Here is a 26,158-nt window from a genome sequence, read left to right as displayed (position 1 = left end):
GGACACCATCACACCAATCAAAGGTGTCGTTGGTGTTCAGACAGGTTAGCCACGAAAAACAGTAGGTCCCAGTATGCTGAATACACAATGTGTCAAATTACACAGACAGAGAGAAAGAGACCCGAAAGACGAGAGAGAGAGAGAGAGAGAGAGAGAGAGAATTTCCAGTTGTATTAAAAACAGATAACTTTTTTTTCCTTGCTGGTGGGGTTACGTGTAGCGTGACATGAACCCAAGATCCCGGTTGAGGCCGTCCTCATGGGTGCGGAACTTGGCTATCAATTTCTGCTCGACGATTTTGCGTTGTCGTGTGTCTCGAAGGCCGCCTTGTAGAACGCTTACCCGAAGATCGGTGGCTGAATGTCCTTGACTGCTGAAGTGTTCCCCGACTGGGAGGGAACCCTCCTGTCTGGCGATTGTTGCACGGTGTCCGTTCATCCGTTGTCGCAGTGTCTGCATGGTCTCGCCAATGTACCATGTTCCGGGGCATCCTTTCCTGCAACGTATGAGGTAGACAACGTTGGCCGAGTCACAGGAGTATGAACCATGTACCTGGTGGGTGGTGTCCTCTCGTGTGATGGTGGTATCTGTGTCGATGATCTGGCATGTCTTGCAGAAGTTGCCGTGGCAGGGTTGTGTGGTGTCGTGGACGCTGTTCTCCTGAAAGCTGGGTAATTTGCTGCGAACGATGGTCTGTTTGAGGTTGGGTGGCTGTTTAAAGGCGAGTAGGAGAGGCGTGGGGATGGCCTTAGCGAGGTGTTCGTCGTCATCGATGACATGTTGAAGGCTGCGGAGAACATGGCGTAGTTTCTCCGCTCCGGGGAAGTACTGGACGACGAAGGATACTCTGTTGGTTGCGTCCCGTGTTTGTCTTCTGAGGAGGTCTATGCGATTCTTCGCTGTGGCCCGTCGGAACTGTCGATCGACAAGTCGAGCATCGTATCCCGTTCTTACAAAAGCGTCTTTCAGCGTCTGTAGGTGTCCATCGCGTTCCTCCTCGTCTGAGCAGATCCTGTGTATTCGTACGGCCTGTCCATAGGGGATGGCCTCTTTGACGTGGTTAGGGTGGAAGCTGGAAAAGTGGAGCATCGTGAGGTTGTCCGTGGGCTTGCGGTAGAGTGAGGTGCTGAGGTGCCCGTCTTTGATGGAGATTTGTGTGTCCAAGAAAGAAACCGATTTTGAGGAGTAGTCCATGGTGAGTTTGATGGTGGGATGGAACTTGTTGATGTTATCGTGCAGTCTCTTCAGTGATCCTTCGCCGTGGGTCCATAGAAAGAAAATGTCGTCGATGTATCTGGTGTATAGCGTTGGTTGGAGGTCCTGTGCAGTGAAGAAGTCGTGCTCGAACTTGTGCATGAAAACGTTGGCGTATTGGGGTGCGAATTTGGTCCCCATGGCTGTTCAGTGTGTTTGGGTAAAGAACTGGTTATCGAAGGTGAAGACATTGTGATCCAGGACGAAGCGGATGAGTTGTAGGATGGCGTCTGAAGATTGGCTGTTGTTGGTGTTGAGTACTGAGGCTGTTGCAGCGATACAATCATCGTGGGGGATACTGGTGTAGAGTGCCGAGACGTCCATCGTGGTGAGAAGTGTTCCTGGTTCAACTGGTCCGTGGGTGCTGAGTTTTTGTAGGAAGTCTGTAGTGTCGCGACAGAAGCTGGGGGTTCCCTGTGCGATGGGTTTCAGGATGCCCTCGACGTATCCAGAGAGGTTCTCGCACAGGGTTCCGTTGCCTGATACGATAGGACGTCCGGGTGTGTTGGCTTTGTGTATCTTTGGGAGGCAGTAGAAGTCGCCCACATGGGGAGTACGTGGGATGAGAGCACGTAGGATGCTTTGAAGGTCTGGATCGAAGGTCTTGATCAGTTTGTTGAGCTGGTGGGTGTGTTCTTTGGTCTGATCTGCGGGTAACCGTCTGTAGTGTTCCTGGTTGTCCAGTTGTCGGTATGCTTCTTTGCAATAGTCCGTTCTGTTCTGTTTGACGATGGCTCCTCCTTTGTGCGTTGGTTTGATGACGATGTTGCGGTTGGTCTTGAGAGCGTTGATGGCGTTGCGTTGTGCTCGGGTGACATTCTGGACTGTCTTGTGAGTGCGGCTGATGAATCTGGCATTGAGGCATCTCCTGACAGCTTGAGCATACATGTCAAGCTGAGGGCAGCGACCCTCCGGAGGAGTCCAGTGTGACTCTTTCTTCTTCGGTTGTTGTACCGCGGATCCCTCTGTCTGCTGTTCCGGATCGTTGATTGTCTCATTGGGTTCGCTGCTGAAATCTTGAGATTTGTGGAAGAATTCCCGGAGTCTCATTCTCCTGATGAATTCCTTTGTGTACGCCGCGAGACCGATGGGGTCCATTTTGGTGGTGGGGCAGAAATTGAGCCCTCGGCTGAGAACTTCGATTTCGTCTGGTTGAAGGGTGTGGTCGGACAAATTGACGATAGACTTCCCTGTGGTTGTAACCGTGGTACCGGGGGAGGCTTGGTTGATGCTGGTGGTGATGCCAAGTTTCTCAAGCTTCCTGCTCTTGGTTTACATGTAGGCAGCGTAGTTCCGTTGCCTCGTCTGTTTGGCGGTGTCTCGTAGCTGGTCTGCTGTGTCCTGAGTACAGGTTGAGAGTATGGACTCTATCTTGGTTGCAAGGTTGCGGCGTCTGCTGTAGAGTTGGTGTACGAGATGGTTGCGGAGTGTGCGAGAGGTACGACGGCAGAGTCTCTCAGCATAATCTGAGTTGTATGTCGACTTGAGTGGGTTCGTGATCTGTCGTCCTTTCGGGATCTTGTCTGCTTTCTTGCAGCTCTGTAAAAACTTGATGTCTGTGTCGATATGCGCGATCTTCATGTAAACCAAGAGCAGGAAGCTTGAGAAACTTGGCATCACCACCAGCATCAACCAAGCCTCCCCCGGTACCACGGTTACAACCACAGGGAAGTCTATCGTCAATTTGTCCGACCACACCCTTCAACCAGACGAAATCGAAGTTCTCAGCCGAGGGCTCAATTTCTGCCCCACCACCAAAATGGACCCCATCGGTCTCGCGGCGTACACAAAGGAATTCATCAGGAGAATGAGACTCCGGGAATTCTTCCACAAATCTCAAGATTTCAGCAGCGAACCCAATGAGACAATCAACGATCCGGAACAGCAGACAGAGGGATCCGCGGTACAACAACCGAAGAAGAAAGAGTCACACTGGACTCCTCCGGAGGGTCGCTGCCCTCAGCTTGACATGTATGCTCAAGCTGTCAGGAGATGCCTCAATGCCAGATTCATCAGCCGCACTCACAAGACAGTCCAGAATGTCACCCGAGCACAACGCAACGCCATCAACGCTCTCAAGACCAACCGCAACATCGTCATCAAACCAACGCACAAAGGAGGAGCCATCGTCAAACAGAACAGAACGGACTATTGCAAAGAAGCATACCGACAACTGGACAACCAGGAACACTACAGACGGTTACCAGCAGATCAGACCAAAGAACACACCCACCAGCTCAACAAACTGATCAAGACCTTCGATCCAGACCTTCAAAGCATCCTACGTGCTCTCATCCCACGTACTCCCCATGTGGGCGACTTCTACTGCCTCCCAAAGATACACAAAGCCAACACACCCGGACGTCCTATCGTATCAGGCAACGGAACCCTGTGCGAGAACCTCTCTGGATACGTCGAGGGCATCCTGAAACCCATCGTACAGGGAACCCCCAGCTTCTGTCGCGACACTACAGACTTCCTACAAAAACTCAGCACCCACGGACCAGTTGAACCAGGAACACTTCTCACCACGATGGACGTCTCGGCTCTCTACACCAGTATCTCCCACGATGACGGTATCGCTGCAACGGCCTCAGTACTCAACACCAACAACAGCCAATCTCCAGACGCCATCCTACAACTCATCCGCTTCGTCCTGGATCACAATGACTTCACCTTCGATAACCAGCTCTTTACCCAAACACACGGAACAGCCATGGGGACCAAATTCGCACCCCAATACGCCAACATTTTCATGCACAAGTTCGAGCACGACTTCTTCATTGCACAGGACCTCCAACCAACGCTATACACCAGATACATCGACAACATTTTCTTCCTATGGACCCACGGCGAAGAATCACTGAAGAGACTACACGATATCAACAACAAGTTCCATCCCACCATCAAACTCACCATGGACTACTCCTCAGAATCGGTTTCTTTCTTGGACACACAAATCTCCATCAAAGACGGGCACCTCAGCACCTTACTCTACCGCAAACCCACGGACAACCTCACAATGCTCCACTTTTCCAGCTTCCACCCTAACCACGTCAAAGAGGCCATCCCCTATGGACAGGCCGTACGAATACACAGGATCTGCTCAGACAAGGAGGAACGCGATGGACACCTACAGATGCTGAAAGACGCTTTTGTAAGAACGGGACATGACGCTCGACTTGTCGATCGACAATTCCGACGGGCCACAGCAAAGAATCGCATTGACCTCCTCAGAAGACAAACACGGGACGCAACCAACAGAGTATCCTTCGTCGTCCAGTACTTCCCCGGAGCGGAGAAACTACGCCATGTTCTCCGCAGCCTTCAACAGGTCATCGATGACGATGAACACCTCGCTAAGGCCATCCCCACGCCTCCACTACTTGCCTTCAAACAGCCACCCAACCTCAAACAGACCATCGTTCGCAGCAAATTACCCAGCTTTCAGGAGAACAGCGTCCACGACACCACACAACCCTGCCACGGCAACCTCTAAGACATGCCACATCATCGACACAGATACCACCATCACACGAGAGGACATCACCCACCAGGTACATGGTTCATACTCCTGTGACTCTGCCAACGTTGTCTACCTCATCCGTTGCAGGAAAGGATGCCCCGGAGCATGGTACATCGGCGAGACCATGCAGACACTGCGACAACTGATGAACGGACACCGTGCAACAATCGCCAGACAGGAGGGTTCCCTCCCAGTCGGGGAACACTTCAGCAGTCAAGGACATTCAGCCACCGATCTTCGGGTAAGCGTTCTCCAAGGCGGCCTTCGAGACACACGACAACGCAAAATCGTCGAGCAGAAATTGATAGCCAAGTTCCGCACCCATGAGGACGGCCTCAACCGGGATCTTGGGTGCATGTCACGCTACACGTAACCCCACCAGCAAGGAAAAAAAAGTTATCTGTTTTTAATACAACTGGAAATTCTCTCTCTCTCTCTCTCTCTCGCTCTCTCTTTGTCTGTGTAATTTGACACATTGTGTATTCAGCATACCTACTGTTTTCCGTGGCTAACCTGTCTGAACACCAACGACACCTTTGATTGGTATGATGGTGTCCCAGCCGAATATAAGATCTGCGATTTGAGAACCTCTCATTCACTACTCACCTGACGAAGGAGATAATCTCCGAAAGCTTGGTGATTTTAAAATAAAATTGTTGGACTATAACCTGGTGTTGTAAGATTCCTTACAATTATTGCACAAGTCAGGAGTGTGATGGAATACTCTCCACTTGCCTGGATGAGTGCAGCTCCAACAACACTCAAGAAGCTCGACACCATCCAAGATAAAGCAGCCCGCTTGATTGGCACCCCATCCATCACCCTAAACATTCACTCCCTTCACCACCGGCGCACTGTGGCTGCAGTGTGTACCATCCACAGGATGCACTGCAGCAACTCGCCAAGGCTTCTTCGACAGCACCTCCCAAACCCGCGACCTCTACCACCTAGAAGGACAAGAGCAGCAGGCACATGGGTACAACACCACCTGCACGTTCCCCTCCAAGTCACACACCATCCCGACTTGGAAATATATCGCCGTTCCTTCATCGTCGCTGGGTCAAAATCCTGGAACTCCCTTCCTAACAGTGAGAATCCCTACGTGGTCAGTTTTCGGTAAAATATTAAGATGCCTACGTGGCAAAGAAGCAGAATGCAAAATGGTTAGAAAGGGTTAATTAGTTAGTAACTGAGATTGATACAAGTGGCCTGGCCCTCCTGCTGGGCCATATGTTTGCTTAGTCAGCAGGCCTGCATTGTCTTATCAATGATAGGTCTTTGATGTGAGTCAAGGACTGGTCTGAATGTCTCCATGTTTATGGCAGATCAATATAGGGAACGAGCTTAGCCAAAGTTGAAAGACATTCCAGGTTGGGAGATAAGGAACAGAAGGGACAGGGAAGAACATTCTAAGTTGGAAAGTGAGGAAGTTATCCCCTTTGATGTCTAACAGCAGCATGATCAGCACATGGACGATTTATGATTGGCCGGAAATAATGTAACCTCGCATGGCAACCTATGCCCGGCTTATGATTGGTGTTGACCCTCGTTAAGTATGTTCCAACCCTATTGATTTGTATAAAAACGTGTGGATTTCTGTATGTTGTTGTTCTTGCTCTGCCAGCATAGAGGGACTCTATCAGGAGTCCAAATCAATGCTGCAGACTAAGAACCCTGCTATTAAGGATGTGTTGAACTTTAAAATGTATTCGACTTCAGTTATTACTGAACCAGACTGAGGGGAAAGAATCCGGATCGTCATTTGGTGGCAGCGGTGGGATCTTAACGGTTGTTCACCGAGAGTTCGCGGAGTAAGAGGCGGATTGTCTCAGACACGGAGGAAGGAAATGGCGCCCCGATGTAAGTAGTCTTAATTTACTATGTCGGTTTTCCTCCAATCCGTCAGTCTGACGATGAATCGTCCAATCGCTAACACTCGCGTGGCGTCCTTACAAGATTCAGGTCAGTCTGGCGAATACACAGATACAGCAGGAAGAGGTCAGTGGGAAGAGGTCAGTGGTCGAATATCACTGAGGGAATAACTTGTAAGCGGTAGGTCAGTGGTTAATATCACTGAGGGTAGTCAGGGTTTAAGTTCCTGGTGATTGGATATAAACAGGAACTATTGATAAAACTTAGATGCCGAAAAAAGGCTCAGGAATTAATTTGGAAAAATAACAGAGGTACCTCAGCCAAAGAACTAATTGCTTTATGGAGACAGTACTGTAAAAAAAAAATGGATAGAATTAAGTGACTAGACAAATGTTTAAAAGACAGAGACCCGAAAAAGAAAGGTTGTGTTGTTTAAGTGTACTGTCCCTTTAAAAAGCCTGTCTTGATCAGTGTTTTTTTTGTCTGTGTTGTGGGCCACGCCCCCTTCTTACTGTGTCTTGTGTGTTTTCTTCCTTTGTGTAATGTATCTGTCTTGTCGTGTGTTTAATTCTGATACTGCTGAATTAAAATTGGAGTTATTGAGGTTAAGTGACCTATTAAATTCTGGTTCTTATAAAGTGTGGGCATGTTAAATTCCAGACATGGGATCTTCAAAAAATTGGCATTTTGAATGTTTATTTTGTGATTGGCTGTGGTTTAAAAAGAGGTTAAAAATTAACGGGATACATTAAAAAACTATCTGGTATCACTGTGATAGGAAAAGTCGGAAAGCTGGAACAGCTCGCAGCGTTGATTATAATCACATCCACTAAAAGTATGTAAAAAAATAGTGTGCAAAAATATAGTATAAAGCAATCCGCAAATGTGAGAAGTAAAAAAATCAGTCAAACCTGTGTGAAGTGAAATTTTGAAGGTGGGAACTTAATCTCAAAAGGGAGAAGGATCAAGTTACTCCGACCACAAGAGCAAGTTAATATTAACCCCTTCCATCCCAAGAAGCCAGACTGTCATGCCAAGACCAGTTCAAACAGATAGAAATGACCCAGTCGGTTGAGAACTGTCTGAGGCTTGCCCAGAACACAGGTGAACATGAGGTAACAATTGGTATAGGTTATATTAGTAAAATTGTCCCAATCACTCGGAAATGCCAAAGGCTACAATTGACTGAGATATAAGTTTTCACGCTACAGTGAAAAATTGATAAGAAAGGAATGTAAAACAAATCATATGAAAAGGAAGCATAGGTTAGACAATTGGAAGTCCATTACTTGAGCTATGTACTGACACAGGGTACTAAACACCTCTCAGTTTTACCCTGCCACAGTATGATAAGGAAGTTTTGACAAGTTCTGGGGCTATTCAATTTTATTTGAAATTAATAGTAGAATACAAGATCTGACCAAAGAGGGGAGACCTTCCCTGACAAATTATATAACTCGCATTGAGAATGCTAAGAAAACTCAACAATTAGATCAACACCTCCTAACTCAAGTGTTAAAACAAAGAGCGACATGGAATGGAGGTGGACATCGTAAAAAGAGATAGGCAAATATGGAGACGTAAAGATCTGTGATAAGTGATATAGCAACTGCCTTTGCCTTAGTTGTTAACACCATTGATTTGACAACATTAGATCAAAAGGTCAGAGATTTAGGGTCTCGCATTAAAGATATATTAAAAGATAAATGAAAATACAGATAAGGAATTGTCTGAGGATCAAATGCTGACCATATATTTGCAAAGGATAGCTACAGTGCTAGAAACACATGCCCAAACCATTAATAAAAGAGGAATATAACGTATCTTAGTAGGCGGCTGCTAATGATATCTGCTTAATGTGGTTACATCTTGAAAACACAGAGATCAGGACTTGGAGTTAGAAATTCCAGTCTGCAGCCCTGCGTACATCTGCATGTGGAAGAGACAGTGTTTATTTCAGACAGGCTGCGTGCTTCAGAGAGAGGGAGAGAGTGGAAATAGGCAAATTCTCTCTCCTGTTTTGTTTTCTGAATTTGTTTCGGGTATAGGGATTATTCCTTTGGATAAATAAATAATAAATGAAGATTTGACAAATTAATCACTTGGGCTCTCAAGAAGAGCCGCAATGGATTTTCTGTGTTTCTTTTAAAACAGGTGACCCTGGGTTTTTTTGGGACCACGTGAGTGTTGATGGTGCAGGATTACCAAGAGTAGTTACAAAGTTACGGTGTAACCTTTGCTGGAGAAATTTGGTGCAGGAAACGATCCAGTGGTGTTACAGATTTAAGACTTTAGCTGCAGACATCAGCGGATACCAAATGTCACAGCGTGGTGATATCAACCTGATTCTCTTCTTTTGAAAACATTTTGATTTGTTTTGTTTTAACCTATTTGTTGTCTTCCGAGACAGAATGCTCGAGGTGGGGAGATATGGGAATTTCTCTAAAGTCATTGAATTGGGCATGATAAAAAATCAATCTGGCATAAATATACAATCTAGTGGAAGTCAGGAAAGTGTAGTTGAGAATAGTAAATTGATAGCTTTCTCGTGGAGATATTTGTGTCCTTGCCTATAATGAATAATGAGAAAACTACACTCAATAGCCTGGCCACTACCCTGACATCGGGACCATGCAGGGGGAGATAAGCACTCTAGATACCCCTGATCTTTTTGATAAGATAACCTGAAAACCTAAGAATGGCTACAGTGGACATAAAAGATACAAATGTATGTTGCCATCATCTGAAACGGAGATTAGGATGAAGAACATGATTACAAAGGCCTATGGCCTGGTGAGCTATTGCAACCACTCTTTAAACAAACCAGTTGCTTTTACAGGACTGAATCCTACAGGACATATGATGTGTGCCATGGAAAATGTTCGGAAATACCATGAGGAAGAAGAGACTGGCCAGCAGAAAGTTAATATCCAAGAACACTAAGCTCATTCCTATGAGATGCTGCTAGTATGCGGAGATACATGAAGAAGATACATTGAAGAATGAGTCTCAGACAGGCTCAGTTACTTGACAACAGCACAACAGGAAAATGGTTAATGTGGTCCAGGCGAGTGAGAAATCCTTTTAAATAAGGCACTGACACATGGTCCATAGAGAAACCAACTAATTAATGAAACAGTCAGGAAACACTGGTATCAATCAAAAGGACTGAAATTAAAGTAAAGAGGGACACAGTAATTTGGATTTCCAAAATTCAGGGTTAGGTTCCCATCAGTTAACAATAAAATTGGGAGAAACAATATTTAGAAGATATCCGCACGATGGATACAAAATTACAAGATTATGAGGGGCCCAGATAAAGTAGACAGGAAGTACCTGTTTCCCCTGTTCAAGAACGAGAGGACGTAGATTTAAGCTGATTGGCTGGAACAAAATTAAAGGGATGTGTTACTAGACATGCTGTCACTGTGTGTCCACATAGTGTTGGACACAGCCTAGAAGCACAGTGTGGGTTTAATAATACCGGTACCAATCAGGATATTAACTGTACCATGGAGGCCCTAGAGGCGGATCTAAAACCCACTTAAGTGGTATATGCCGGAGAGGGCATATTGTGTTACAACTAATTTGAAAACGTTTAAATATGCCAATCTAACTTGTGATATTTTAAGTCCAGAATTCTACTCCATTTCTGAAGTCCTGGTTTGGATTGGACCCGAGGAACTGGTAGAGATACACCGGCATAACCTCACCACCTTACAAGTTTCTGAGAATGTCAGAAAGGACTTAAAAGAATATCAGGACACATTTGGGTATCTGACACCCCTGTTGCCTAAATACTTGAAAGCATTGCGAATGGAGATACGCCTCTCCCAGAAGGTTTATTATAACCTACAACAGGACAATAACAACATTAAGCATGACATTGACCAAATTAAAGTCACCACCTGGTGAAATGACCTCTGGAATTTGGGACTGAATATACAGATCCATCCTTGGATTAGATTAATTTCATATGTATTAGTCGTAGTGCAGTTTGTTGTAATGTGCTTCTTGATTTTCATTGCATGTAATAAATGTAAGCAGAGGATGAAGGGTTTGGCAAAGATAGTAAAACAGAGCCTGGGTGAGAATGTCCCCATTGTCTCTGTGGTTTCAACTAAGAACACATCTTAATGGTACTGGGAGTAGCACCCGCTGGGGTAAGGTGCATGTAAAAGGGAAGACAATTATAGTTTGATAGGATTATCAGATGCTCTGCCTCTCTTCCACCCGGACTGGTGGCCAACACGAAGGGAACCTGGTTAAGATGAGGTACAGCATCTAACGGGATATTGTAGGGAGAATTTGGATTAAGGAATATAATGGGGAGGGCACCAATTCACAGGTGTAAAATGGTCTGAAAGGTACCATTCAGTCTAGTTAGGCTGGAAACAAAATATAAAGCACCATGGGATATTTGACTATGTTAGCCTTTTCAAACTAACATGAATAGGTTTAGCTGACCAAGGACATTCGCAGCTTACTTGAGAGATGTTTAGGAGTCTGTTCCTGAGAACAGATAAGATACAAAGGCGTATTGATGAAACATGTCTGTGTTCTATTGGGACTTCTCTAGTTCAAGGGCTAGTCATATTCATTGTTATAACTCTTATAGTTTATTGCTTACTTAAATGTTGCTGCGCTGCAGAACCAGTGAGCACCGTAATAATTGGTTATCATAAAATGATAAAAGGGGGGAATGAGAATCCCTACGTGGTCAGTTTTCGGTAAAATATTAAGATGCCTACGTGGCAAAGAAGCAGAATGCAAAATGGTTAGAAAGGGTTAATTAGTTAGTAACTGAGATTGATACAAGTGGCCTGGCCCTCCTGCTGGGCCATATGTTTGCTTAGTCAGCAGGCCTGCATTGTCTTATCAATGATAGGTCTTTGATGTGAGTCAAGGACTGGTCTGAATGTCTCCATGTTTATGGCAGATCAATATAGGGAACGAGCTTAGCCAAAGTTGAAAGACATTCCAGGTTGGGAGATAAGGAACAGAAGGGACAGGGAAGAACATTCTAAGTTGGAAAGTGAGGAAGTTATCCCCTTTGATGTCTAACAGCAGCATGATCAGCACATGGACGATTTATGATTGGCCGGAAATAATGTAACCTCGCATGGCAACCTATGCCCGGCTTATGATTGGTGTTGACCCTCGTTAAGTATGTTCCAACCCTATTGATTTGTATAAAAACGTGTGGATTTCTGTATGTTGTTGTTCTTGCTCTGCCAGCATAGAGGGACTCTATCAGGAGTCCAAATCAATGCTGCAGACTAAGAACCCTGCTATTAAAGATGTGTTGAACTTTAAAATGTATTCGACTTCAGTTATTACTGAACCAGACTGAGGGGAAAGAATCCGGATCGTCAACAGCACTGTGGGAGAACCGTCACCACACGGACTGCAGCGGTTCAAGAAGGCGGCTCACCACCACCTTCTCGAGGGCAATTAGGGATGGGCAATAAATGCTGGCCTCGCCAGCGACGCCCACATCCCGTGAACGAATTTAAAAAAAAAATACAGACACAGGCATTCTGCCCTACACCACCTCCTGGGACAATCCTGGAGCAATGTAAAGGTGGCAGAGACCAGGTGTCACAGGTCTCTACCTCATTTTCTTCTCTTTGCGCCTGGAAACTGAACAAGTGCAATTGAAAGGAAAATCAGCCCTAAAACGTTGTTTAAAAACACTTAACAGCAGCATGCGAGTTTTATACCATATTTCCATAGAGCCGAGCTGTGGTACCACATTATAGAAGTTAGAAGTTACAACATGGAAACAGGCCCTTCGGCCCAACATGTCCCTGTCGCCCAGTTTATACCACTAAGCTAGTAACATTGCAACAGGCATTTATTTTCAGTAAGCATTTTAGTGCAGCATCCTTTATTCAACTTCTGGTTTGACTTTGTTGCTTTTCAATAAAATCTATTCTTATTGCAACATCAATACTTGCAGTATTGCAATTGTTTTTGTTTTATTTCTAATGAATAACAATAAAGAATTGGAATTATTTACATGCTATTGATTTATGTAAGAAAACCCAAATTAACTGCACTTGAAGTAGAAATTACATCTAAAGACATGTCTATATCTGTAAAAAAAAGTATGAAAATATGGCAAGTGGTCAACATATTATATTTTGTATTACTCTGAAGACTCAATGCAAAACTGATCCTCAGAGATATTTGCTGAGTTCTTGTCTAAAATCACCTTAAAGTGGAAACCTCAGGGCCAACAAGTGGGAGATTTTTTTTAAAATATCACTGTTTTTAGATTGATTTTAATGTTGTACCTTTCACTTCCCGGTTTAACAATTCAACCCTGCAGAGACAGTGAACACAGCTTGTCTAAAATGCTGCAATCTGTTTGGTCGAAGTGAGAGATCGCTCCTCTTGCTTCTCCCAGGGTCCTAGCTTCGCTTCAACTGACGCTGGGATCTTCCTGCTTCCTATTCTAGGAAGTGGTCGATGAAAAGACCGTGGTAAGTTAGTGGGTTAGTATAAATCTATGGAGCGGTAAGAAGTGTTGGCTCACTGCTCCGAGCAATTTCTGCCCCGGTATGCACAATTCTCCATAGAAACATGGCAAACCAGACCCTCTTCCACACAACTAGAATTTGAATCAAAATGTATTTAATTTGATTTCAAAAAGAGGAAAATAAATTGTTACTGCTGATAATAGCATAAGATTTATTGCTCCATTGCAGTATGAAGAATGCTCCTATCAATGTAGCAGGAAGATAATTTGTAGATTAACTTCATAATTAATTCTTTGCATAATTGTTATTTTACCTGTCTGTAAACTTAAGTTGATGATTGATTTCCTCTAGCTGAGATTTGCATTTTGCATTGAGATTCTGGAACTCCTGCAGAACAGAAGCCTTCAAGTCAACATATGGGCATTCCAAATAATGTACATCCTCAGGAATTTCATCAAGATGAGGGGGAATTTCTTCCTGATTATATAAGAAAGGATAGAAAATCATGATCAGTAATATTCCTCGTTGGAATTTTGCTCGTTGGAATTTTCCTCGTAATTATCCCCATTTCCAATAATATTTGGAACAGTATCATTGATGTTAATCATTCTATGAGTACTTGGCTTGTGAATGAGGGCTGGGAATTTGGGCAGGGAATCCTTTTTGCTGATCTCCACTTAATTAGTGAATGGTGATTTCTGGCTAAGCCTTTCAGGATGGCCTAAACTGCACTTGCACAAAATTAAATTTACATATCAATATGAATTTTAAAAAGCATGCAAATATGGGTTAGCGATATTTCCTGTTTAGGACTGAACTATGCTATGCACTCTGCTTGCTCAACTTTAGTGTGCATAAAGCTAAGCTCCATTTGTGCGAAGAAGCTTTTATCTATAATTTGTATTATATTTGAATTTTGTCAATGCCATTTTAATGCTAATTTCTGGAGTTTTTTTTGTTTTTTTGTTTAAAATTTAGTATCAGAACAGGCAGGGAATGTTCAGGCATAAGAGAGTGAGAGCGATTGCCCTTGACATCAAGGCAGCATTTGACCGAGTGTGGCATCAAGGAGCCCTAGTAAAATTGAAGTCAATGGGAATCAGGGGGAAAACTGTCCAGTGGCTGGAGTCATACCTAGCACAAAGGAAGATGGTAGTGGTTGTTGGAGGCCAATCATCTCAGCCCCAGGACATCACTGCAGGAGTTTCTCAGGCCAGTGTCCTAGGCCCAACCATCTTCAGCTGCTTCATCAATGACCTTCCCTCCATCATAAGGTCAGAAATGGGGATGTTTGCTGATGATTGCACAGTGTTCAGTTCCATTCGCAACCCCTCAGATAATGATGCAGTCTGTGCCTGCGTGCAGCAAGAGCTGGACAACATCCAGGCTTGGGCTGATAAGTGCCAAGTAACATTCGTGTCAGACAAGTGCCAGGCAATGACCAAGAGCGAGTCTCACCACCTCCCCATGACATTCAATGGCATTACCATCGCCGAATCCCCACCATCAACATCCTGGGACCAGAAACTTAACTGGACCAGCCACATAAATACTGTAGCTACAAGAGCAGGTCAGAGGCTGGGTATTCTGCGGTGAGTGACTCCTGACTCCACAAAGCCTTTCCACCATTTACAAGGCACAAGTCAGGAGTGTAATGGAATACTCTCCACTTGCCCGGATGAGTGCAGCTCCAACAACATTCAAGAAGCTCGACACCGTCCAGGACAAAGCTGCCCATTTGATTAACACCCCATCCACCACCTTAAACATTCACTCCCTGCAACACAGACGCACTGTGGCTGCAGTGCATGCCATCTACAAGATGCATGGCATCAACTTACCAAGGCTTCCACGACAGCACCTCCCAAACCCGCAACCCCCACCACCGAGAAGGACCAGGGCAGCAGGCACATGGGAACACCACCACCTGCATATTCCCCTCCAAGTCACACATCATCCTGACCTGGAAATATATCGCCGATCCTCACCTCGCCTCTGCTTGATGCCTAGAAAATAGGCGCAAAGTAGTGGAAAACTGATCCCTAGAAGTCTACCCACAATTTGGCTTTATTCCTAATGCTTTGTACACTCACATATAAACATTTCAACCCTGACCCATTTATATTCTCCATACCTTTCTTTTTGTTATTCTTTCTTTCACTAACTTTCACTTTAACATCTCTTTTTTGTAATAAGGTCTGTCTGTTTTTAATCTCACGTGCTTCTTATTTAAGATTGTTTTGTCCCTTCATAGAATCATAGAAGTTTACAACATGGAAACAGGCCTTCGGCCCAACATGTCCATGTCGCCCAGTTTATACCACTAAGCTAGTTACAATTGCCTGCACCTGGCCCATATCCCTCTATACCCATCTTACCCATGCAACTGTCCAAATGCTTTTTAAAAGACAAAATTGTACCCGCCTCTACTACTGCCTCTGGCAGCTCGTTCCAGACACTCACCACCCTTTGAGTGAAAAAAATTGCCCCTCTGGACCCTTTTGTATCTCTCCCCTCTCACCTTAAATCTATGTCCCCTCGTTATAGACTCCCCTACCTTTGGGAAAAGATTTTGACTATCTACCTTATCTATGCCCCTCGTTATTTTATAGACTTCTATAAGATCACCCCTTAACCTCCTACTCTCCAGGGAAAAAAGTCCCAGTCTATCGAACCTCTCCCTATAAGTCAAACCATCAAGTCCCGGTAGCATCCTAGTAAATCTTTTCTGCACTCTTTCTAGTTTAATAATATCCTTTCTATAATAGGGTGACCAGAACTGTACACAGTATTCCAAGTGTGGCCTTACTAATGTCTTGTACAACTTCAACAAGACATCCCAACTCCTGTATTCAATGTTCTGACCAATGAAACCAAGCATGCTGAATGCCTTCTTCACCACCCTATCCACCTGTGACTCCACTTTCAAGGAGCTATGAACCTGTACTCCCAGATCTCCTTGTTCTATAACTCTCCCCAACGCCCTACCATTAACGGAGTAGGGCCTGGCCCAATTCGATCTACCAAAATGCATCACCTCACATTTATCTAAATTAAACTCCATCTGCCATTCATCAGCCCAATTTATCAAGATCCCGTTGCAATCCTAGATAACCTTCTTCACTGTCCACAGTGCCACCAATCTTGGTGTCATCTGCAAACTTACTAACCATGCCTCCTAAATTCTCATCCAAATCATTAATATAAATAACAAATAACAGCGGACCCAGCACCGATCTCTGAAGCACACCGCTGGTCACAGGCCTCCAGTCTGAAAAACAACCCTCAACAACCACCCTCTGTCTTCTGTCGTCAAGCCAATTTTGTATCCAATTGGCTGCCTCACCTTGGATCCCGTGAGATTTAACCTTATGTAACAACCTACCATGCGGTACCTTGTCAAAGGCTTTGCTAAAGTCCATGTAGACCACGTCTACTGCACAGCCCTCATCTATCTTCTTGGTTACCCCTTCAAAAAACTCAATCAAATTCGTTAGACATGATTTTCCTCTCACAAAACCATGCTGACTGTTCCTAATCAGTCCCTGCCTCTCCAAATGCCTGTAGATCCTGTCTCTCAGAATACCCTCTAACAACTTACCCACTACAGATGTCAGGCTCACCGGTCTGTAGTTCCCAGGCTTTTCCCTGCCGCCCTTCTTAAACAAAGGCACAACATTTGCTACCCTCCAATCTTCAGGCACCTCACCTGTAGCTGTCGATGATTCAAATATCTCTGCTAGGGGACCCGCAATTTCCTCCCTAACCTCCCATAACGTCCTGGGATACATTTCATCAGGTCCCGGAGATTTATCTACCTTGATGCGCGTTAAGACTTCCAGCACCTCCCTCTCTGTAATATGTACACTCCTCAAGACATCACTATTTATTTCCCCAAGTTCCCTAACATCCATGCCTTTCTCAACCGTAAATACCGATGTGAAATATTCATTCAGGATCTCACCCATCTCTTGTGGTTCCGCACATAGATGACCTTGTTGATCCTTAAGAGGCCCTACTCTCTCCCTAGTTACTCTTTTGCCCTTTATGTATTTGTAGAAGCTCTTTGGATTCTCCTTTGCCTTATCTGCCAAAGCAATCTCATGTCCCCTTTTTGCCCTCCTGGTTTCTCTCTTAACTCTACTCCGGCAATCTCTATACTCTTCAAGGGATCCACTTGAAGAGTATAGAGATTGCCGGCTGCCTATGCATGTCATATGCCTCCTTCTTCTTTTTGACTAGGGCCTCAATCTCCCGAGTCATCCAAGGTTCCCTACTTCTACCAGCCTTGCCCTTCACTTTATAAGGAATGTGCTTACCCTGAACCCTGGTTAACACACTTTTGAAAGCCTCCCACTTACCAGACGTCCCTTTGCCTGCCAACAGACTCTCCCAATCAACTTCTGAAAGTTCCTGTCTAATACCATCAAAATTGGCCTTTCCCCAATTTAGAATTCACCCTTCTTCCCACCTCATTAGTTTAAATGCTTCCCTACCTTCTTATTAATTCTTTCTGCCAGTATATTGGTATTAGTCCAGTTCAGGTGAAACCAACCTCAACTGTACAGCTTCCAGTGATCCCAGAACTCATCATAATGTCCTAAGAACCTAAAGTCTCCAAGTGCAAGGTATAGAGTCCCATGGCAGTTGCCATATCAAATTTAAATGAATGATGGATGTTAGTTTTAAAGTACCCCAAATACATTATTTCATGGCTTAAGTGGTACAAGATGAAAGAAGGTGTGCTGAGGAGACTGTTCCCAGAACAAAAGTCTGCACCCGCTATTATGCCACTGTAGACTGATTCGACAAGACAACCAATCAATTTTAGTGATCAAGTACATCTAGTTACACACAGTAACAAGGCAGTGACTACAAAAGATGGATTTTATCCCAATCCTTTGGACAGCAGGTGTTCAAGCTGTCTGACCCTTTGTTCTGATCCTTCCTGCTCTGTCTTCCCCCCTTAAAGCAGTTCTTTATATACCCCCAGCTCCATGCAGTATCCACATGACCATGACAAAATCCACCCTCAATCAGTGGCACTGTAGCCAATTTTACCCATCTATGGATATACTTCCATTTTGTTTCTCCCTGATTCTTCAACAATTTCAGCCATTATGGTATCTTACAAGCTGCAGTGAAACAATTCAAAATTACACCAACTGCAGGCTCTGGCATAACCGCTGGCAATAACTGAGGAGAATTACCTCCATGCACACTGGATCAACATGGATCCAGTTGCAGAGCTGTGTCATCAATTGCAAAGGTAACTGTAACTAACCTGCAATACAGAAACTCCACTCCACTGTAGGTTCTCTATGACTTCTAATAATGAAAGGAACCAATTCTGATTTTAAATGAGGGCCAATGCCAGAAGATCTGCGAGGGGTGGCTTTTCACAATTTGCATAAGCCCAAAAGCACACAATGCTCTTGTTCCATTGCTTCAGTGCCTAGAAGACCAGAAAATATACCCTCCTATTCTTTATTTTTTTCAAAAATCCTTTACCTCACATCCAATATCCTTAATCTGTTCTTCCAAGGTGTGTCTCTCTTGCTCAAGCTTGTCTGCTATGACCTTCTGTTGGTTTCTTACACATTCCACCTAATTTCACAAAAAGATTATGAAAATACATATGCTCCATGAGTTGTTTGTGCAAATAGTATAAGAGTAGCAAGTGTTAAAAGGCTATAGTTAAATTACTTTCCCCTCAGGATAACATAAGCAGTAATAATTTATAGGAAACTTTGAAAAGCTTTGGCAGAAATGGTGACATTTATGTTCTCTTCATTATTAGATTGATCTTAAGGCAAACAATATATAGTTACCTGATAAGCTTTAAAGGAGCTTTAGCAGAGATCAAAATAAAAGTTTATTATGATGAGGTTTGCTATAACTAAGTTGATTATAATAAGAGATCCAGCTGTATTAATTTGTCTACTGGTTAACATTCCTGTTTAAGATCAGAGATGTGCCACTTTTAGTACTAGAAAAAGACATCAGATTTCCCTGCTAATTTTGCTAAATCTGACATCCATTTGTGAAACTATAACCCACCTTGATTAAAAACCACCTCAGCTAACTTGCTTTTTTCCCCCCAACTGTTGCTCACACAGCAACAAAAGTAAGTAGAGCAAAAACCACTGTACAAAGGTACCTACTGACTATGGAAGGACAGAAGCAGACAGCAGCCTTTTAAAGAGCAAAGATGGGAGATCATCGATAACAGATCGCGAGGTAATAAGCCAACACTGGGTACAGCACTTTCAGGAGTTTCTCAACACTGTGTTGTCCATTGCTGAGAAAGCATTGGACCACTTTTCGCAAGAGGCCAATGTTGACATCTTGAATGCGCCAATGACCTTCGGGAAAATAGAGACCACCACAAGAATGTCAAAATACTGGGTCGTGATGGCATTCCTGGAGAGATTTACAAGATTAGATGTAAAGCTCTCTGAGTGCCCGCACAAGCTGTTCAGCCTAATCTGGAGAGTGGTCCCACAGGACCAAAAGGATGTAATCCTCATCAAGATATACAAGAACAAAGGAGAGAAGTCAGACAGAGGTAACTATTGGGGCATTTCACTTCTATCTTATAGCTGGCAAGATTCTGAGTCAAATTATTCTCGATCACCTGCTCCTGAATATAGTGCACAAGAGGCTTCTGGAATCGCAATGCATAACAACATAGGAACAGGATTAGGCCTTTCAGCTTCTTGAGCCTGTTCTGCCATTCCAAGAAATCATGGATGATCTGTACCTCAACTCCATTTAACCGCTTTTGTTCCATATCCCTTGATATCCTTACCATACAAAAATCTATCAATCTCAGTCTTGAAAAATTCAATTGATCTAGCTTCAACAGCTTTTTAGGGGAGCAAGTTCCAGGTTTCCACAACCCTTTGTGTTGAAAAGTGCTTCCAAATTTCACTCCTTAATGGCTTAGCTCTAATTTTAAGATTATGCCCTCTCGTTCTGGATTCTCCCACCAGGGGAAATGGTTTCTCTGTATCTACCCTACCGAATCCCTTAATCATTTTAAATACTTCGATTGGACCATCCCTCAACCTTCTAAACTCAAGGGAATACAAACCAAGTTTATGCAAGCTGTCCTCATAATTTAACTCTTTAAACCTGGTATCATTCTGGTGAATCTGCGCTGTACCCACTTCAAGGCCAATATATCTTTCCTGAGGTTCATTGCCCAAAAGTGATCGCAGCACTCCAGATAGGGTCTGACCAAGGTTCTGTACAACTGAAGCATCACTTCCTCACTGCTGAATTCCAATCCCCTTGAGGTAAAGGCCAACATTCCATTACTTTTTGTATCTGTGCACTAGGTTTTAGTGATTTGTATTCATTTAAATCCCTTTGCCCCTCCGCAGCTCCTAGACTCTCACCATTAAGAGAATATTCCAATTTGTCTCTCTCAGGTCCAAAGTGGATGACCTCATACTTCCCCACATTGAACTCCATCTGCATAGTTTTGCCCACTCACTTAGTCTATGTCCCTTTGTAACTTTCTCCTCCCATCCACACAACTTACTGTTAACTTAGTGTCATCTGCAAACTTGGATATACAATTCTCTATTCCTTCATCCATTATTGATATATATGGTGAAAAGCCAGAGTACAGATCCCTGGGGAATACCATGTCATATCCAATCAATCAGAGAACAAACCCTTTATCCATACTCTCTGTCTCGTACCCCTCAACCAATTACCAACCCACTTCACAAGGTTACTTCTAATTCCACCTGCCCTCATGCAGCTTCAGGGCAAGCTGAGAGACCATAGACATGGGGCTCAATTTTCAAATAAAAAACAGGTGGGTCGGAGCTGGGGGAGCATTCAAAATTGCCACCATTTCAGACCTGTCCCCAACCCGCCCATTTCTGGTTTTCGCTGGGGCAGGACGAGGGGTGGGCGACCAACCCGCTCCCAGGCAGTGGGTCGGGCCTCAAAACCATTCAAGGAGGTTACAGGCCTCCATTTTTCTCCAATTCCAGATTTCAACCCCAGGGGGCCAGGATTCCCGGGCCCAAGACTAACAGGTAGGTGCCTGGAAAGGCACAGCTTTTGGGCCCGGAGGAGCAGGAGAGCTTCCCCCAGGCCCAACAAGCCTACCTGCACCGACTCCCAATGATCGCAGACCCACCCCCCATTCACGGACCCCCTCCCGATCGCAGACCTGCAAATGCGGACCCCCGACCCTCCCCCTCTGACCCCCGACGCCAATCCGGTCCACTCACCCCCAACCCCGATCCTCCCCCCACACTCCGATACTCCGACCTCCAACCCTCCCCCTCAACAATCACGGACCCCCGTGATGACCCCCGATCCCGACACCCCCCCCTCCCCCCGTAACTGACCCCCCGATCCCAACACCCATGACCCCCGTGTCAACCCATGCCCAACCGTGCCCACCCATGCACCTCTGTGCCTCCCCCCATCCATACAAACAAAGACTTACCTGCAGACGTCCTCTCCCTGGCTGGTCTCCCGTCCGACTGAGACCAGCCTGTCAATTAGCCGGTCAGTCGGATGGGAAACCAACAAAAAAAAAGTAAAAGATGTCCTTACGACAAAATCGTAAGGAGGTCCAGGAAACATGTACTAATGGGTTTCCCGACCTCAATTTGACCCCCCCCACCCCCTTCCTGGCTCAGTTTTAAAATGATCTTTGTTTCTCGTCAAATTCAGGAGAAGTGCAGGGAGCAAAATCAAGACCTATATATGCCATTTGTTGACTTGACCAAAGCTTTTGATACAGTTCTTGTCAGTTCTGAAACAGCTTCATGATGGGATGCATAGCAGTGTGTGTATGGAGGCTACTCTGTCTAAACCATTTTCTGTTTTGAATGGTATGAAGCAAGGATGTGTACTGGGCCCTGCTCTGTACTCACTCTTTTAAGTGGCTGTACTGCATGATGCAACAAGGGAACTTCAGGAAGGAGTTGGAAAACAAATCTGGACAACAGGGAAATTGTTGGATTTATCAAGACTGCATGCATTGACTAAAGTTTCCAAACAAATTATACAAGAACCTTTGTATGCTAATGACTACGCACTTCTGGCAAATTCCAAGAGGACATTCAGCTGATGATGGGATAAATTTGCAGGTTCCACTAGTAGCTACAGGCTTACTATTAGCCTGAAGAAGACTGAAGTAACATATCAAACAGCTCCTGGGAAGCCCTAGGTTAGACCACCGATCATTACTGGTGAAACTGAATTGAATGCAGTCAAGGAGTTCACCTATCTTGGCAGTGCACTATCTGATGATGCAAGGATCAATAAGGAAGTGATGGCTCATATACAGAAAGCAAGCTTGGCCTTTGGTAGACTGTCTCAGTGTGTTTGGAATTAGCAAGGTATCAAGGTTGCCAAAGGAGCTCCCCTCGGTGTCCTGGCGAATATTTATCCCTCAACCAGCATCACTAAAATAGAAAAGATTTTCTGGTCATTATCTCATTGCTGTTCGTGGGAACATGTGAGCAAATTGGCTGCCGCTTGTCCAACATTACAACTGTGACTACACTTTAAAAGTATATCATTGGCTGTAAAGTACTTTGGGACATCCTAAGGTCATGAAAGGCACTAGATGCTTTACGGAAAATTGGATGGCAGAAGAATGCAGGGCGGACAACAAAGGCACTACAAAGACACACTGAAGATTCACTTGAAGCAGTGCAACATGGTTGGTGACTCTTGGGAATCCATGGCCACCGTCAAACAGCAATGATGTACTGAAGTGAGTGAGTGAAGGGCTTTGAGCTACAACGTGGAGGCAAGATGTGAGAGGTGGAAGGATTGGCAACTTCAGAGGGATCAACAAGAGAATGCTCCAGGAACATGGTTATGTGAAGGTTGTGGTAGACAATGTCTAGCATATTCCACCATTATCTTTGGTCCTCGCCACAAACTCCATTCCCTAGACACTGACTCCATTCCTCTCCCTGGCCATTGTCTGAGGCTGAACCAGACCGTTCGCAACCTTGGCGTCCTATTTAACCCTGACATGAGCTTCTGACCACATTCCCGGTCCATCACCAAGATTGCCTACTGCCATCTCTAACATCTTCCGTCTCCACTCCTGCCTCAGCTCATCTGCTACTGAAACCCTCATCCATGCCATAGTTACCTCTAGACTTGATTATTCCAATGCTCTCCTGGCCTGCCTCCCAACTTCCACCCACCACAAACTTGAGCTCATCCAAAACTCTGCTGCCCATATCCTAACTCGCAACAAGTCCCATTCACCCATCACTCCTGTGCTCACTGACCTATATTAGCTCCTGGTCCGGCAATGCCTTGATTTTAAAATTCTCATCTTTGTTTTCAAATCCCTCCATGGCCTCACCCCTCATTATCTCTGTAACCTCCTCCAGCCCTACATCCCTCCAAGAAATCTGCATTCCTCCAATTCTTGCCTCTTGTGCATCCCAGATTTTAATTGCTCAACCATTGGCAGCCGTGCCTTCAGCTGCTTAGACCCTAAGCTCTGGAATTTCCTCCCTAAACCTCTCCACCTCTCTACCTTTTAGACGCTCCTTAAAATCTACCTCTTTGACCCTGGTCACCTGTCCTAATATCTCCTTATGTGTCAAATTATGTTTGATAATGCTCCTGTGAAGCACCTTCGGACATTTTACTACATTAAAGGCGCTGTATAAACGCAAGTTGTTGTTGTTGCATAGTTATCAACTCACCCATTTAGCATGTAGGTATGCTGTCTTCATTGTTGGCACCATTGTCCTCAAGTACGAGGGACAGATTACTACGGCAATTATTATTACGAGTGTACTGGTATACGACATTGTACTTTAATGCCAAATTTCATGTGGTGTTACACCAAAATTAAGGAGAGCTTAAGTAAATGCCCCAAAAATATTTTCTGCAATATTATTCTAGTTCTAGGATATGTTACTTTTTTCCAGTGTATACAGATATAAAAGTTGTTCATTAGTGGGCACAAGTATTTACCTGCAGTATGTTGAATGTAAGCCAAGGTTAGGGAAATTGTCTTATGATTTGTCAATAGACTTCAAATGACGTGAAGCCTAAAGTGGAAACAAAGTCAAATTAAGTAGTTTCATACCTGCTGTAGTATCTGGCTGGAATTAAATCCATCCCTCTGGTAGTGTGGCTGCAAGGGACAATGCTGCATTTCAATTAGTCTTTGTTTCAAGTCTTTCTTCAATTGCATGATGGGATCCACTGTAGCTATTCTAAAGACATCTTGGTCTGCCCGCAACAATATACCTTAAGTCAGACAGAAATTCCCAATGTGTCTACCGTATAATGATCTTTAAAAAAGAGAGTTCATACAATTGCAGTTTACTATGAAAAGGTTAAATACATAAAATTATTTGGTCTTGAGCCCCTCAAGTTATACAAAAAGCATGTAAAAGGAACTATTCAGTTAATTTATGTTTATGTTTAAGACAACTAAAACACTGCATGTACTTTTACAAAATACAAGCTTTCAGTCTGTGCTCAGTATCATGTACACAGAGGATACAAGATGAAAGACAATAAGCTATGGGGAGGGGGGGATTTTAAATGGGCAGGGCGTGGCAAGCATCAACCACCCCCCCACCCCCACCCCCACCCGCACATCATCCATTTGAACCCCAGACTATTTTAATTCCGAGGCCTCATTTACAACCCATCAGCCGGCTGCCAGCCCAAAGCAGGCAGGAAGAGACAGTTGGCCAGCTGCCAGCAGGCGAAGAAGACCGGCAGCCCAGAGGCCTACCAACACTCAGGTAAGTCGCAGGGTGGGGGGAGAGGAGTTTAGCAGGTCGCGTTGGGGGTTGGAGCCGAGGGTAGCAGGGAGCCAGACTTTCGGGATGGCTTAAAATCACCCCTTTGAGACAAAATTCTATCAAATTTGAATTTTGTCAAAAAGTTTTTTGTCCACAGTGCAACTATTTTTCCTCATTCCGCTTTCTCTGCAGAACATTTATATTGTTGCGTAAGACTGACAGTGGTTTAATGTTGTCCCCAGGCACCACTGATATTATTTATTTATATTTCTCCCACAAATTTTTTGATGCCAGTTTCTTTCCTTGCCTTCCCCTCTTCATTCCTGAAAATATTGACCTCTTGCTAGAGTACGATACAACAGTTTTGATGTTGCCAGGATTGGAGAATTTTAGCTATGAGGAAAGATTGGATAGGCTGGGGTTGTTCTCTTTGGAACAGAAGAGGCTGAGGAGTGTTCTATTTGAGGTGTACAAACTTATGAGGGGTCTAGATAGAGTGGATAGGAAGGACCTATTTCCTTTAGCAGAGAGGTCAATAACCAGGAGACATAGATTTAAAGTGATTGATAGAAGGATTAGCAGGGAGCTGAGGAAAAATGTTTTCACCCAGACGATGGTAGGGGTCTGGAACTCACTGCCTGAAAGAGTGGTAGAGGCAGAAACCCTCAATTCATTTAAAAAGTATCTAGATGTGCACCTGAGGTGCCGTGACCTACAAGGCTACGGACCAAGTGCTGGAAAGTGGGATTCGGCAGGGTGGCTCATTTTCAGCCGGCACGGACACAGTGGGCCGAATGACCTCCTTCTTTGCCGTAATTTTTCTATGAAGTCGAGGGTGAGTTTTTAAAAGTGGTTTTGAAAGGGAGGAGACAGTGCCTGAGGATGGAAAACCACTTACAATGTCAGCTAACATGGAGGCCAGGAAGGGAAGTAGCGTGGTCAGCAATTTAGTGGGAATGGGGTCAAGGGAGCAGGATTAGATGAGCTTGGGAATGGCCATGAGAGGAGATGGGAGAGAAATTAGAGAGACGTGGGTTCAAGGCTGGGGCAGGGGGGATCCTGGAAGAAAGTTTGGTTTGATGAATAAGGGGAAGGTGTGGAAGCAGCAGAATGGTCTCAGTCCTAGTGACAAAGAAATCTGTGAGCTCCTTGCACTTGTTTTTGGAGGAGCAGGCGGATTTAAGGAGAGGGCTGGGAAGTGTAAAAAAGAAGCTGGGGGTTATCTTTGTTCACCAGGATGATCCTGA

At 44.6% G+C, this 26,158-nt stretch overlaps 1 protein-coding gene across 2 annotated transcripts in view; it reads right to left on the bottom strand.

Annotated features, from left to right (window-relative positions):
- The window catches only part of LOC137323664 (coiled-coil domain-containing protein 148-like), a 105,467-nt gene that overhangs the window by 48,788 nt on the left and 30,521 nt on the right, over positions 1-26,158 (bottom strand). The window contains exons 6-8 of one of the 2 annotated variants that reach the window (XM_067987425.1): positions 24,242-24,405; positions 18,649-18,744; positions 13,451-13,614 (exon numbers count right to left, since the gene is read on the bottom strand). In XM_067987425.1, the coding sequence (XP_067843526.1) occupies positions 13,451-13,614; positions 18,649-18,744; positions 24,242-24,405 (424 nt within the window). The remainder of the gene's footprint in view (positions 1-13,450; positions 13,615-18,648; positions 18,745-24,241; positions 24,406-26,158) is intronic. The other variant, XM_067987426.1, reaches the window with a different exon arrangement.

This window comes from Heptranchias perlo, chromosome 7 (assembly GCF_035084215.1).
Source record: "Heptranchias perlo isolate sHepPer1 chromosome 7, sHepPer1.hap1, whole genome shotgun sequence".
Classification (NCBI taxonomy): Eukaryota; Metazoa; Chordata; class Chondrichthyes; order Hexanchiformes; family Hexanchidae; genus Heptranchias; species Heptranchias perlo.
The sequence above is the reverse complement of the archived record's forward strand: the minus strand, read 5'-3'. Positions and strand labels throughout refer to the sequence as shown.